Source organism: Varanus komodoensis, unplaced genomic scaffold, assembly GCF_004798865.1.
Source record: "Varanus komodoensis strain SLA01 unplaced genomic scaffold, ASM479886v1 scaffold55, whole genome shotgun sequence".
NCBI classification, from domain to species: Eukaryota; Metazoa; Chordata; class Lepidosauria; order Squamata; family Varanidae; genus Varanus; species Varanus komodoensis.
In genome coordinates, this window is record NW_025336157.1 from 282428 (window position 1) to 297539 (window position 15112).

Genomic DNA, 15112 nt, shown 5'->3' on the forward strand with positions numbered 1-15112 from the left:
GCGCTCACAGCAGCTGGCCCCCCCTCCCTCCTCTGGACTCTCACCCTGCACCCAAGTAAATCCAGAGCAGCGCGACACGGGGTCCCTCTGCTCTACTCTTGCGCCGCCCCTCTGAGGTAGGCCAGGCGGCGAGTGCCGGCTCCCCAAACCGGATCATGCCCCCATCCTTATTTAGTGTCTCTGTTCCCAGAGCGGTTGCCAGTCGTGCTGTCGGCGTGTCTTTGGCCCTCGGTGGGCAGACCCTTTGCGGGTTTTGGAGAGTTTTGGGAAGGCCGAATTCGGGTGCCCTTCCGAGCTCCCTGACTGGCCCACCGCTGGGGCTGGCTCAGAACACGCGACGTGGCGGGAGCAGCCCCTTCCGAATGCGGAGCGGAGGAGGAGGATGCGCGGGAACTGCTGGCAGGTTGTGTGTGATTCCGACCCTACGCTTAAAAAACAAACCCCCCGAAAAGCGTGGGGCCGAGAGCGGGTGCCGCAGCAGAATTCTGCAAGCCCCGAACGCGCAGAATCAAATTTGGCATGTCTGCCGGCTGGCCGGCATCCTCCGTCACCCCCAAATATCAGAAAATTCCTGGCATTTGCCATTTCGCCCCATCTTCGTGCTGTTCGCATGGCGGGTTCCAGACTTCCTTGCCTGTTTCATCTACAAATGCAAATTGCTGGCCGGCTTTTCCGTGTTGGTGGGGAGGGGGATGCGTGAAGGGGATGGGAAGGGTTGCGGGAACACAGGACAAGAACGACCGAGAGTTTTGGAAGGAAGCTTTTGCAGAGAGTTTGACAGTGCGATGTTGCCTTTTCCACCATTTTGTGACCAGGGATTAAAGTCTGCTAATAAAGTGAATTTAATTTTTTTTAAACATGCACTGGGGAGGACTTTCGCCTCCCCAGTGCAGCATAAATCTTTCTAACCTCCCATCTACTCATCCTAACACTTAAACCTGACTAAACCATATAACTAGTGCTTTGCCAGTTGCTGGCTAAAACCGCTAAACCCCAAACCAAACCCCAAACTGACCCCCTCCCTTCCCCCAAACCCCCCCAAACTAATGGATAGCTAATAGCTAATTTTGATCCAACGCTTAAACTGCTATTTGCCTGAGCGTAGTTTGTCCTCTAAAGATGCTAACCTCTGACCTTTGACCTTCCAGATGGCGTATGTCTCTCTCTCATTTACTTTTCTGTTCTTTTTCTTTTAACCATCTGCAAATCTCTCTCTAAACTCTTTGAAGGGAACACTGATAATGAGCGACTGGCGATTGCTAGACAGAGAATTCCGTATCGGCTCGGTCGAGTAGTAGATGAGTGGCTACTCGACAAAGGTAATTAACGATAATTAATTCCGGTTAATTAACGAGCAAGTAAAAATAAAAACCAGAAAGGGTCTAAAGGTGCAGTCCTCTCCCCTTCCCGTCCCGTCGACCCTTCCTTCTCCTCCTTCCCCCTCCCGGGTGGAGCCTGTTGTGCGCGGGATGGTTCAAGGCTGGTGACGGAAGATGGGTTGGGGTGTCCCGCGAGGAGCAAGAGGTCGGTTGGGGAGAATTTGGATAATTCGGCGGGGGGAGAGGCCCTTCCCTCTTTCTCCCACCCGGCACATGATGCCTGGTTCCTGCTGCTCTTTGCCGTGTCCGGAAGGGGACCCTGCTGGGGGGGGAGAACCGCGGGTGCCCGGGTCCCCCGGGGATCCGGCAGGGGTGCGCCGGGGCGGTCACACGGTGCCGTGTGAAGCCAGCGCTCTCCTGTCGGCCGTGAAGGTTTGGAGAGGCAGAAGGGGGAGGCAGGTCCGAGAGCTGCAGAGAAGCAGGGGAGAGACTGCGTGGAAAGCGGCATGAGCCAGGCCACGGCTGGGGTCTCCGAGTGGAGGCCCCGAGGAATCCTGCCCAGACTTTGCACTGGAGCCGGATCGGGACTTTTGGGAAGGGTTCTTAACTAAAAGGATGCTTTGGGATGCTTTTCCTCACATCCCAAATTTGGGTGGCACTCTGCGCATCCTCAGAGCTGCTCTCTGTTTTAGGGTTCCATGGTAGGTTTAGGAATGATCTCCGTAAGCAGGGGGGTGCTTTGGAGGCTTTCTTGGAGTGGGGCTCCAGACCAGGACGGGCAGCTTTGGGAGAGCCCGCTACTGTTTCCACCTGTCAGACAACCCCGCATGGGCTGTTCTGCCCCCATTTTTTTTAATCCAAGAAAACACAAGCCTGGATGTCGTCGCAGGGCCCCTCGCTCGGACCCAAGCAGGAGGAGGAAGACTCAAAAGCAGCAATCGCAGCCGGCCTCTCGCTTGCAGTGTCTGGCGCCACATCCGGTCCCAGGTCTGGGGGTCACCTTGTCCCCCTGCATCTCCCAGCCCTCTTCCCGTCTCCGTAGATCCGAGGCTCCCTTTACACCCAAGAAGCAAAGCCGGCCCCACTGGATGCCAGAAGCAGGGCAGCCCTCTGCCAGCCGAGCCCAGCCCGCCAGCTCCCTCCTTCCGCCCCACCAGTTCGCATGGGGAAAAGAAAAGCCACTCTCTTGGGAGCTGCGGGCGCTGCAGTTCAGGCCACCACCGTCAGTGGTGTAGCGGAACCGGGGCTCGCAGGGACGCTGTGCTGGCGCTTTTTGCTCTGCGGGGATGTGGAAATCCTCCGCCATCCCCCTGGACCTCTGTGCTCCCCAGCGGGCAGCCGAAATGCCACAGAAGCCACAGGGTTTGGGGTGCTCCTTGGACAAGCAACATCCTGAAGCCCCTATGGGCCCGCTTGGCCTTAGAAGCGCCAGTCCAGCTCACTTGCTGGATCCTAAGCCGCCTTCCCAGTTGGAGAACGTGCTTGCCGACACGAGACCCCATGGCCCCCGCATTTTGGGGCTCTCCTTCGGGGACAGGGCAGCGAGAGTCGTCCCCACGGGCCTCTGCCATGCGGAATGAGCTACCCCGGCCGTGCCCAGGCAGGCCGTGCTGGATCAAGAGGGCCGCACGTCCTCGTGGTTTGCTGGCTGCCGGGTCATTTATCTGTGCGTGCGGTTGAAACAAATCAGCATAGGAAGGGAGCAGAAGCGTTCTTTGGGGTGCTCGGCAGATCCCCGCCGGGCTCCCGTCTTCCCAGGCGAGCTGATGGGTCCGTCGCCACCCTGCCAGCGCGCCACTCACACGCCGTCCCCGCTCAGCCGCGGCTCCAGGCCCCGCTTCCCCCACTGCGATTCCTCGCTCGAGGGCCCGCCCGGGTTGAGGAATCGGGCTGAGCACAGAGGACGGGCGCCCGGCTCGGAACGTGGCCCCTTCAGCTTCGGGGTCGCCAGGCGTGATCGACTCCCGAGCCGCGACTGGACGGCGCTTCGGGCCATGCCGCCTCTCACCAGCTTTGCATTCGTCCCCTCTTGTCGGGGGCCAGGACGTGTGCGCGTGTGGGTGTCCCATTTCCGGGCTGAGAACTGCACCTTTAACACTTTTAAACTCCATGGGGAAAGGAGCAAGCGTAACCAAAGAAAACCAGACCCAAGAAAGGGAGACGTTTGTTTTAAATCTCAACTTTAACCAGCTAATAAATCTAACGTGCTTTTAACTCTCAAACCAACTGCTAAACAGTGTTTTTAACCGATAAATTCCGCAGCGTCTAAATAAGCATCCGTAGCTGGGCATTGCTTTTCTAAAGGGATATAAGCATCTAAATGTATCTTTTTAATGTCTATAACTCGATGGCTTAAACAGAGGGATGGCCACAAAATGAAAAGAAAGGAAAACAACAGCAGCAACAACAACAAAAAACCAGTTAAAGGGACTTTTAATGAGTTTTTAAAAAGCAAAAAATCAGGGAGAAGCAAAAGCAGTAGAATTTCAGGTGGAGGAAGGGGAAGGCTGTCCAGGTAGGAGAAGAACCGTCCTCCCGTAACCCTGTGAAGGCTGCAGGGCTTGGGGGAACCTAATGGAGAGCAGTGGGGACTGGATGCAACCTTGGATAAACCCATGTGAGTAACAGCAGAAGGTTATTAACTCAGCACAGTCTCTTCCTTTCCCCTTTTCTGCACACGCATTCCAGAGTGCATGCGATTTTAAGCACCCTCACACCAGCACGCCGGGACGGGGCACCCTGGCCTTTCAGGCCAAAGCACGTTGGGCTGTCTTCTCGAGGGGGCGCTCTCCAAAGCTGCACACAGTTTTCCGAACGGGAGCGTGCCTCTTTCTTGCGGCTCGAGGAAGAGCTCTGTTTGGCCCAGGAGACCAGCTTGCCACCCCTCCCTCCCTCCCCCCCCAATCGCACGCCGTCAGACTCGCACCTCCTTTTTTGCTTTCACAGTTCATGGTGGGCAGCTGTGAACTTACTTAGAGGACCAGCTGCCCTTCCAGCATCACTCCGCCCAAAAATGGTGTCTCTCCCCCAGATGAGCGCTGGAAGGGGCTGTTCTGAATGGGACGGGGAGGCTGGGGATCTCTGAGAAAATTGGGGGTGGCAGGGGTGGGAAAAGAGCCCCCCTCTTTAGGAGAAAGGAGAGGGCTTTTGCCAAACCCAGTGGGTTTTTCCCATTCCACACACCCTCCCCCCACTGAGTTGGGGGCTTTGGGATCAGGTTGCGAGGTGGGCCCTCCTGCCAGCCGGTGGCGTTTTCCCCAGCCCTCAGTCGGCAGACCTGAAGGCCCTTCTCTGGCTGGGAAGCTGCCGCACACCAGCTTAAAGTGCGCTTCCAGCATGGATTGCCTGTGGCCTCCGGCACAAGCGGGCCCTTCCCACCCTCTGAAATGGCGGTGCTGGAAGCCAAGGCCATGTGCTCTGGCCTTTCCTGCCCCCCACACAGGTCCAAGCGCGTGTCTAACACGCCCAGGTCTGTCTGCTGTCACCGGCAGCAGCCCTCGGGGTCCCGGGCGTGGACGCCCCGACTCTTCCCCACCCTGCACGTGCTGGAGGGCGAGCAGGGCTCTTGCTGCGCTGAGTCCCCGGGAGAAATCCTGCCCTCGCCAGCCGCTGCTGAGCGGAGACGCCGGGGCCTGGAAGGTGCTTCGTCGCAGCCAAGGCAGCCTGCATGGGAACATGGAGGTTTGCTCATCGAGGCAGGGAGGGGCCTTCCGACCTCTGGATCCCCTTCAGGCAGCAGCTTGGACCTGCCTTTTGCTGCATGCCAAGCATTGTCCGTCTCCGTGCGCCAGGTTAGCGCATAAGTCGCGGTGCCCAGTCCTGCCTACCATGCCTGGCAGTGGCTGTCAGACGGAGAAGGGTCCCAGCATTCTCCCAGGATCTGCCTCCCGGAAGCGCGGAGGACTGGGCCAGGGGCCTGCTGTGCATGCCCCCCCACATCCCCCCCATCACCAGCCACCTGCGACTTTCCTAACTGGAGATACCGGCACTGGGACCAGTGACTTTCAGCACGCAGAGAAACGGCCCCATTCCCAAGCTTAACCTCCTCCCCGGGAAACCGTGTTCCCTCTAGCCTGGCACGGCGGATTTTGGAAGGGGGTCTTCCCACCAGCAGAGACTCGGTCCCTGTTGAGCCCCTGGGGTGCTTTGTGGGAGCTCACTCTGGGGCCGACGTGCTGCTAGTCCTCGTGACGGGGAGCCGAGCCTTCCCTTTCCGGCCTTGGCTCCACCAGCGTGGACAGGCAGCCAGTGGGCGGTTTTTTCCACGCCGGATTTCGGAGCAAAATGACCGGATGCCGCCTGGCTAAGGTTGGCTGGTGGCGTGTTGTTAGCATGCAAAGGGCACACCTTCCCTGCTGCAATGTTTTCATCCCTGCAGTTCCTCCTCTAGCAGCTGTTTTAATTTTGACGGGGAAGGGAGAGCTGGACGGGCCTCGAAAGATCAGTAGCTGCCTCGAGCACACATGAGACTCTTGCCGTCTCTGGGCAGAGAGAGCGGTGAGCGGCAAACCTGTTTTGAACCCGGCACCCCTGGATGGCCAGCCCAGTTTAACAAAAACAAAAATGAGAGCACAGCCGCAATGCTAAACAACCAACCGGAAAGAAAGGAAAATCAATTTCCCGCCCTTGCACCAGTACCGCGAGAGGCAACCCTCTGCTCCAACAGAAAAGCATTGTTAAAAGGCTACCCCGCTTGGCTTAAGGCTGCCTTCCCCAACCTGCCCCCCCCCCCAGGTGTAATGGCTACATCTCCCAGGTCCCAGAACCTGCTCAGGTGTCCTCTTCCTCCAGGAAGGCCAGCCCTGAAGGATGTAACTTCAGCTGGTTCTTGGCAGGCGGCAAGCATCGCCCTTCCATTCCCAAAGCGTGGTGGGTTAGAAAAGGCAAGGCCGTGAATCTGAACTCTTCCAGAAGCCCTCGCCTCCCATGGTCTCCCACTGGTGTGGCAGCGGGGCTCTCTCTGTACATGTTCAGAGGCACTCTTCACATCTTCCATGTGGAGTCCTTGACTTCGAAAACACAGCCCAGAGCTGGCCACACTGATTTCTCCTCCTCAGGTGGAGCTCTGGCCCAGCCTTACCCAGTCAGGACAGCCGGAAGTCAGGCGCACCTTTGCGGTGATGGGCAGCAACTCTCAGGCGGTGGGGTCTCTTTCCTGGAGGTAACGTCTGGCCATGAGGACTAGTAACCATCAATAGCCTTGTCCATGGATTGGCCCAGCCCCTCCTGAAGCTGTCCAGGGTGGCCATCGCCGCACCTCACGGAAGGGAACACCAGCGTTTCTCTGCGTGCCGAATTGGGAATCCCTCCCCTTCCTCCCCCGTGAATCTTCGTGGGGCGGCCTCGTGGGGTCTTGCAAGAGGGAGAAATGGGGGTCTCCGTCCCCGGCCCCCACATCTCGTGCCACCTCCGTCACGCCGCGCCGGCTTTCGCAGCTGGCCCACCCACGTGCCCCTCATGCCGCATCTCAGCTGCCCGATTCCTGTGATTCGGCACTCGACCTTGCGGAGCTGGGAGGGGTGCTGCTCCGGAGATCCGGTTCTGTGCGCTCCGGCGTGCCGGGGCAAGAAGGGCGGAGGGACCGGGGGACCATCTGACACGCTGCCTCCTGAATTATGCCTCCCAGGGGGTGGCTAAGCCGTCTTGGCTTCCGCAGATGTTTCGCTTGGCGCTTGGCCTGAGCTCTCCTTCCCTCGCTCTCCTCTCCTCCCCCCCCCCCCGTCTCTCCGCAGACCCACACGCACCTCTTGTTCGGGGCTGGACTGCAGAATTTTTAGCCTGGCACCTGCGGAGTGGCTCACAAGCGTTTATCCCGGTGCGGCAGCTCTCTCCACCTCCGGGCTCACAGGCAGGCGGTGCGGGAGAGCGGGCGCATCTGCACCTGTGTGCGTTCGCACGTTTCCACACACGTGGCTGCACTCGGAGGGGAACAGATAGACGAGGCATAAACAGCGTAACGGAAAACGACTTTAAATCAGGGAAGGAAAAAAAGTGAGTTGCTCAGAACCCCAACTAATTAAGGCACTAAACTGGAGACGAGGTGGGAGAGCAGGGCCTGGGCTGCAGGGGTCTGTTTATGGTGTGGGCTGGTCCTCTAACCTTACACAAACAGCCATATTAAACATAAAATAACCGTTTCTCTAAACAAGGAAGCAAAAAGAGATTCAGGGGGTTAAACAAATATCCACTTGCAAACTTCTCGAGGGGAGGAAAAGAGCTGTTTATTTTAAAGCCAGGGTTTTGTTGTGGGTTTTTGCTGTAATTATTTTTTCCCCATAACAGAATAGGAAAGTTCAGTCAGCACCATCTGGAGACACCTCCTTTAGGTTGCAACAGACCGTCCCTTGAACATTTCTCGGTTTCTTTTTTTGCACACACGTGGCAGCAAAAAAAGCCCTGCCACCAAACCGCATGAACAAAGAGTGAGCGAGGGGGGGGGGCGCGGGGATGCTCTCGGTGGACTCGAGAGCCTTGCACCCGGTGGGGCAGCCCCGAATAGGAGCCCTGTGGGGCTCGAGGGTTGGGGGAGGGGTCCTTTTCTTAGCCCCCCCACATCTCCTCTCGCTGGGTGGCCAAACACAAGGGCCGCCCACCCCTAAGCCAGCGGCCCCTTCCTCCCAGTTCTCCCCTGTCCCCGAACCTATTTCATTCTGGCAGGAGGGGGAGCAGTGGGAAAGGAGGGGGCTGCCCAGGCCTTCCCTGCTCGCCACGCACCTGGCCTGCGCTCACCTGTCCGCAGGTGGAAAGGTCCTGCCCCAGCCAGGCTCCCAGTGCCGCGAGAGCTGGACGCACCGTGCCTGGGGGGCCGATTCTGGCCACTCTGTGCATGCCAGCGGGCCCTTGGTCCACCAGCTCAGCCCCTCGCCTTCCCCCATGGGGGGCTCTCCAGCAGCCTGCGAGGGTTGGACGGAGTCTCCTGGGTGTGGGCCCCGGCTCCAGCCATGGGCCAGTTTTAGGCGTCCCCTGGGAGGAGTGCAGCCGAGGCCTGCTGCTTCTGGGGCTGGAGGGCCAACCCACAGGGCTCTCGCTCGCTGGTCCGCCCCAGCCCCTGCCTCCCCACAGCTGGTCTCGGTGTGGGTCCCGGCCACCTAGCGGCCAGGGGACCGTCTCTGTTCTCGCTCACTCTTTGTCCTGTGCAGGGGGCGTGAGGCACGAGGCAGAAGGGGGGGCAGTGGGAGACCTCCAGAAGACCCTGGGGGTGGGACGGAAGACCCGGGAGCGAGGGCCTGCCAGGCGTGGGGGGCTGTTCTGGCGGTGGAGGGCTCCGAGGAACACGGCCGCCTCCTTGAGGGATGGCTGCAGAGACAGACGGGCGCAGAGGAAGGGGCAGGGAAGGCGGACGAGATAAGAAAGCCCGGCTTTCGGATCCATCTGCTCCCCGGCCGCCTGCACTCCCGCGTCCCTCCAGCTGTAATGAGAGCCAGGGAGATGGATGAGATAAGGATGCAGAGCAGCCGGAGCGCCTTGGATCGATGCGGGCGCGGCAGCGGGCCACCCGCCTCCCGGGGCCGTGCGACCGCCACCGGTCTTCCTCCTGGGGCTCTGCAGCTCATCGAGGGCAGGCGGGCAGAGGCGCTGCGAGGGCCGGCACCGGCTGCCCGGGGGGCACGCTGCAGGCCGGGGAGAGGCAAGGCGGAGCAAAGCCGGACGTAGGAGGCGATGGCAGCGAGCGCAGGGAAGGGCCCAGAAGGACAGAAGGATGGGAAGCCCCGAGGGTGAGGGAGAAGAGGTCAGGGGGCCCTCCGGAGGCCCCGGAGAGGCCCCTGTGCCCCGGACGCCGAGCCCCGCGATTCACGTCCGCCTCCCTCTCTTTTTCCCCCCCCCCCCCCCCCGGTCAGGTCGCCAGCTGACGATCTTTAACAGCCAGGCCGCCATCAAGATCGGGGGCCGGGACCAGGGCCGCCCCTTCCAGGGTCAGATCTCGGGGCTGTACTACAATGGACTCAAGGTGCTGTCCCTGGCAGCCGAGAGCGACCCCAACGTGAAGGTGGAGGGGAACCTGCGGCTGGTGGGCGAGGTGCCGTCCGTCATGACGACCGAGACCACGGCCACCACCCTGCTGGCGGACATGTCGACCACCATCATGGAGACCACCACCACCATGGCCACCACCACGACCCGGCGCGGCCGCTCTCCCACCATGCGCGACAGCATCACCCAGGTCAGCGGGCGGGGGGCTCCCGGCCGGCGGGCGGGCGGGTGGGGGGCCGTGGGGCGGCAGGCCAGGTCCCCAGCCCTCTGCTCTCACGGGAGGCCGTGGGCGCCAGCGCGAAATGGCCGCCCTGCTGGGCCACGGCAGGGCCACTCCCCAGGAGCCAGGCGGGTGCGGCTCAAGAGCGTCTTGCTGAAGAGCCCGATTCCCAGTCAGAGCCCAGAACAGACCACGGCCACTGGTGGTGTCCAGGGCACGAGTTGAAAACCCCAGGAAGGCGGTCTCCCGCTTTGCAGGGTTGAACGCAAGTCCCTCCAGCGAGGGATGGGGAACCGACATCTGAAACACCGGCCAAACGGTTAGGACGTCTCTCTCCGCCAAAAAGAAGACTTTGCATATAGAATTCAGATGCACATTGAAAATATATATTTTTAATTTCATGGTCAGTGGAGGGCTGAAATTTGGACTCTCCCCCTCATTTTCCCAAACTCCAGCCCCAAAAACCTGGATTTTGCCAGCTTTGAAATGATGTAAAAAGTCGACTTCTTGGTTGACTTTGTATACATATATATTCAGCATCTGAGAGCAAACTCATTATTTCTGAGTTTTGTCAGCTATTTGCCCCCATGTGGCCAAGTTTACCTTCCCAGCTCTTGGGGGCCAGAAATTTGTCGTTTTTCTTTCCTTCCCCCACCCAAAAATGCTAAAATGCCACATTCTGTACTTGATAGGAATAGAGCATTATGTCTGTCCTGTTATCTAGGATTTTTTTCCAAACACTTTTTTTTTCCTGTCCCATTTCCACACCAGTCTGGGATTTTAAAAAAAATCCACATGAAAGCTACACACATTTCCCAAATGTTTGCTTTTTCATATACAGCTTCCTCTCACAAATGCATGCGTACTTTTTTTTTCTTTTAATCAAAGAACTACATTGAAAATCCAGAGAAGTGTGGAAACGAATGTGTAGCTGCAGTTCCAATTTGGAATCTGTCGCTTTTTGGACAAATCAAGGAATGTTTGTCCCTGTTTCTGGAATCTGATGCCAAATTCCAGGTCCACCAGGCTAAATTATACTGGATCCCCATGGAAAGCAGTCAGATTTAAGCCAGAGCTGGCTTGTCCCGTGGATTCCAGGGAGGGGCTCAGTTCAACACAAACTCAGCTAAGTTTGGATCTTTCCAGGCAAGGTGAAATCTCAAACGCCTTGTTCATGGGATGTTTACAGGCGGTTCCGATATTATCGGTCTTCCCTGTTTTTCGCACCAGTCCTTCCATCCTCTTCCTTATTGCTGAATATCCATTCGGGGAAAAGGGAGACTCTGCTGGACACGGGCATTCGGTAGCATAGAAGCCTGGAAGCAGCATCCTTACGCAGCAATTCTGCGCATGATCAGACAGGAAAAGACCCGGCACCTTCCAGAAGGCCCAGCCAGTTTGGACCGGATGAGCCTCCCAGGTCCCGCCCACTCTTCCATGTCTTTAGAGGGCTGCGAACCCTTTGCCCCAAGGCCTTTTTGTGTAGCCGGCAGCTGTGTGGAGCCAGGTCAACACACCCGGTCCAGCTAGCAAATGGGCCTGAATGCACCGAGAAACCCCCGGACGCTTTGCATGGTGGCTGCCTGTAGTTGCTGGGAAAATTCGGGTCCCGCTGGTGTTGTGAGGGTCGCAGCTCAGTTCAGAGGGTGCAAGGAAGTCGGGATGGGTGGCAGGTAATCTCTGTGGCCCTGCCGGTTGAAAAATCCCAGCACTTTTCCCCTGTGAGCCCAGAGTCCCTTACACCACCGTCGCGGAATTGTCTTTGTGGCGTGCAGAGAGCCAGGAAGCCTTGGCACCCTGAACTCCTTGGATGACACCTCCGTGGTCTCTGCAGGGTGGGCCGCGGCAGTGGAGGGAAGGAAATTTGGGGGACCCTGGGCCTCTCCTGCAGGCTGCCCACTTTCCTTCTGGCAAGCCGGTCTTTTGTGTCCTGCTCGGTATGCGGGTTGGATGCTTGCGTGCTGTGAAACATTCTCCGGCTGCTCCGCCGGGGCAGCGATTTGGGGCAGAAGGGCAAATGAAACCTGCTGGGGTTATGGTCTTCCTGTAAACATCCTGTTCCAGGCTCAACGCACGTGATTCTCCGGTCGCTGCACCTAAAGGGCAATGCCGGGTTATGTCATGTTAACACACACGACGTAACACACGTGGCCGCCGTCCGCTTGATGGTCCCTGCTCTGGCCCTTGGGCCTTCCTTTTGCCGCAGACCCCAGAGGGTGGGGAATTGAGGTCGGACGTGCTCTTTCTGTTCCCTTTGGTTGCTGGTCTATTTATTTGAGCCCCCTATTTTCACGCGCAACGCACGCAGACACACATACACACACAGAACAGTTGTCATTAGAGGCACTTTGCCAAACAGAAAACAAAACGCAATTTCCATCCCAGCCCCATATAATAAAAAGTAATGGAATCCACATTAAAACATTAAGGCAATTATGAAAGAATGGGAGGACCGAAGAGCGAATGAAGGTTTGAGCGGGCAGGGTGGGGGACACTGACGACCGTGAAAATCCTAAATGCTTCTGCGGAATATGTGCATTTTTGGCTGCTGCTTCAGGGATGGAAAAGTGTGACGGAGTTGGACAGAACTCTTCGTCAGGTTCTGACCTTTTCATGAGATGAAGAATTCTGTGAGACGCAAAAGCTTGCACTCTCCTTCTCATTTGTCCCAGATCCTCACCTCTGTTTATGATAGCCATTCTTTATTTGTGGTAGCGTTAGTCTTCCTCATTCCACACACATTCCACCCAGCAAAATTAAATAATGCTATTATCTCAGCCTGACACCCCTTTGAGGTAGGCAGGTTTGAGTCTTATCAGCCAAGATCTTTGCAGTGAGCTCACAATGGAGAGAACCTGTGAGGCCTAGTGGATAGTGCTGGACCAAAATAAGGTTCCTAGTCCTCATGGTCCTGAGTAAAGGTCGAACTGAAATGGGAACCTGGGAGATTCGGGTTGTAGCCTCACGCAGCCATGAAGCTCATGGAGTGACTTTGGGCCTCACCCACCTCACAAGGTTGTTGTTGGGAGGATAAAATGGAGAGAAGAACCTTGGGTTCCTTGGAAGGGGAAGAAAGGCAAGGCAACGCAAGAACAACAATTAAAATTCACCTTACAAACATAGAAAACCACAAAACTGCAGAGGTTTTGCCAGCCCTGCCCGGAGATGCGTCTGGGGATCCAGCCGGGGAACCTCTGCATGCAAAGCAAATTAAGCTGTTCCAGCCCCATTCCCTAAAAATAACGTTCCTAGTCCTCATGGTCCTGAATAAAAGGTCGAGCTGAAAAGTGGAACTTTGGGAGGTTTCCGATTCCCAAGTGTCTGGCTGTTTGTATGCCGTGGAGGGAAGAGCTTTAGTGCAGCCTTCCCCGACCTGCCCCCCGCAAAATGAGTGCACTCCCCCGACCCACACCGGGCCGAGGCGGGCTGCAGTGGACGGTGCCGCCGGAGAGCTTTCGGGGGGCCCTTGCTGCCTCCGCTGCGGCCCCGGGGGGCCCGGGGAAGGCTGAGCAAGGCGATCTCCACTGCAGCCTCCGCTCCCCCCGGTTCGGCAGCTGCCCCTGCCATATTTTGGGAGCCACGGAGCTGGGAAGTAGGAAGGGCGGCTAATGAATGCCTTCCTTCCTTCCCCCCCGCCGCCCCCCCCATTTCCGCTTTGCAGCGCCTGCAAAAGAGCGTTCTCCGCAGCCCAACGATCTTGGGCTTCTCCTTCTCCGATGGCACAGATGATGCTTTGGGGGGGGCAGGAGGAGGAGAAAAACCGCTGACAAAGTCCTCTTCCGGTTGCCATGGCAACTGGCAGTAATTGGGTCGGCCTGCTTTCTCCTCCCTCGGAGGGGGGGCCGGGCCCGAAAGAGGCAGGTGGGGCGAAGACAGGGCGGCGGAGGGAGCGAGAGTGCGGCTGGTGGCGTGGACTGACGTGCCGCCCGATGGAGCCCATCGTCCTCGCCCCCCCGCCCCGGCTGGCATCTTAATGCGCCCGGAAAAGCCGCCGGGGCCGGTGCCCGCGGGCCGGCGGAGGAGGAATGCTGGAAAGTAGAGGCCGGCCGGCGTCCCCCGCCGAGGCGCAGGCCCTGCGGGGACGGCGGGCAGGAAGGGCGCCCGGCCGAGCACACGGAGAGAAGACCCTCGGGGGGCCCGGCCGGATCAGGGCCGGGCTCCATCCAGCCCGGTGCTCTGCACGCACGGCGCAGCCCACGGGTGGCTCCGGAGGACGGGTGCCAGACCCCTGCCTGGCCAGCTCCGCGGCCACGGCGTGTGCAGGCCGGCCGCCTCTGGGGAGCAGTGGCCCGTGGCTGGCGAGGACAGTGGCCTCCAGGGCCCGCCACCCCCCTCTGAAGGCCGGCCGAGGTGGCGGCCACCCCCCTTCCCGTGGCAGCAGATGCCTTCGTTTACGCCACATGAAGAAGGACTTCCTTTCCCCTGCCCTGAAGTGCCCATCCGTCCACTTCGTGGGAGGACCCCGGGTTCAAGTGTCCCGGGAGAGGGAGAGAAATGCCCCCCTCCACCTTCTCCACGCCACGCGTTCTTCTCAGCCCCCCTGCCGTGTCCCCCCTTCCTTGCCCTTCTTCTAAAATGGATCCCACTGTTGCAGCTGCTCCAGCCCCTTTGCTGCCCTTCTCTGTCTTTATTCCACCTCAATAATGTCCTTTTTCAGGCAAGGCGAGCAGAACCGAACGCAATAGAAACGTAGAAACAGGGCGAGTCACAAGGGGTCTCCCGGGCCATCTAGTCTGACCCCCGGCTCCAGCCGGCTCCGCTCACGACATGCCCACATGTCCAAGTGTGGGCACACCAAAGGTCTGTGTTTTGGCAGTCACATTTACTGCCCCAGTCCCAATTCTGCCCGCGTGAAGTCGGCCTCCACGTCCTCTGCGCACCGGGCCTGGCATTTTCTTCGAGCGCTCTGCCACCCCTCAAGATCCTCTCCTTGCCCAGCCGCCCCCCGGGCCTGCAGATCTGCTTCCACACGGCAATCCAGGGGCTCCCCTGCTCCTCAGCAGGTGGGGGAGCAGAGGTGGCACGAAGGAGGAGCTGGGGGTGCTGGCGTATTTGACGGGGTGCCTCGCATTGCTAAATCTCTTGCCGTATTTTCCATCTTTCTCCTATCTTGAAAAACTGGACATCTTTGTTGGAAGAAGGAACGGTGTGAATTGCAGGATAGAAGTGAGGAAAATCTGCTGTGGTCCTGCTTGCAGAGGACAGCGATAAGGGACCGTGCTGGCTGGGGATGATGGGGGGTGTAGTCCCCCGCATCTAGGCTGTTCTCCCATCTGCAGTGTCCGTTCTCCCAGACCAGCTTCCTCTGCAGGTCTGGTCTTCTTTCGGAGCATCCGAAGGGGCCGCAGTGCAGGCAGTTTCCGGTTCCCCACGGCTGTCACCCCAAAAGGCCCCGTCCACAATCGGGGACCCAAAACGCGGCCCCCCTTCTCCAGAACTGCTCACATTTCCAGACCAAGCCTCCCCCGACGGGCCGCCAGCGAGTTCAGGAGCCAGCCAGAGGGGACCGCGAAGCAGCGCCCGGGCTGTTCTCGCACGCCTGGCCTCCGCCGAGCCCCCTCCCCGGCAACGCAGCCCCACAGCTCTCCAGCCGCGTCTTCGA

General features: G+C 58.8%; 1 protein-coding gene across 1 annotated transcript in view; it reads left to right on the forward strand.

Moving 5' to 3' along the window:
• Nucleotides 1–15112, forward strand: part of NRXN2 (neurexin 2) — a 223678-nt gene that overhangs the window by 191511 nt on the left and 17055 nt on the right. Inside the window, exons 20-21 of the mRNA XM_044448354.1 lie at nt 1230–1319; nt 9158–9480. Of these exons, the coding sequence (XP_044304289.1) occupies nt 1230–1319; nt 9158–9480 (413 nt within the window). The remainder of the gene's footprint in view (nt 1–1229; nt 1320–9157; nt 9481–15112) is intronic.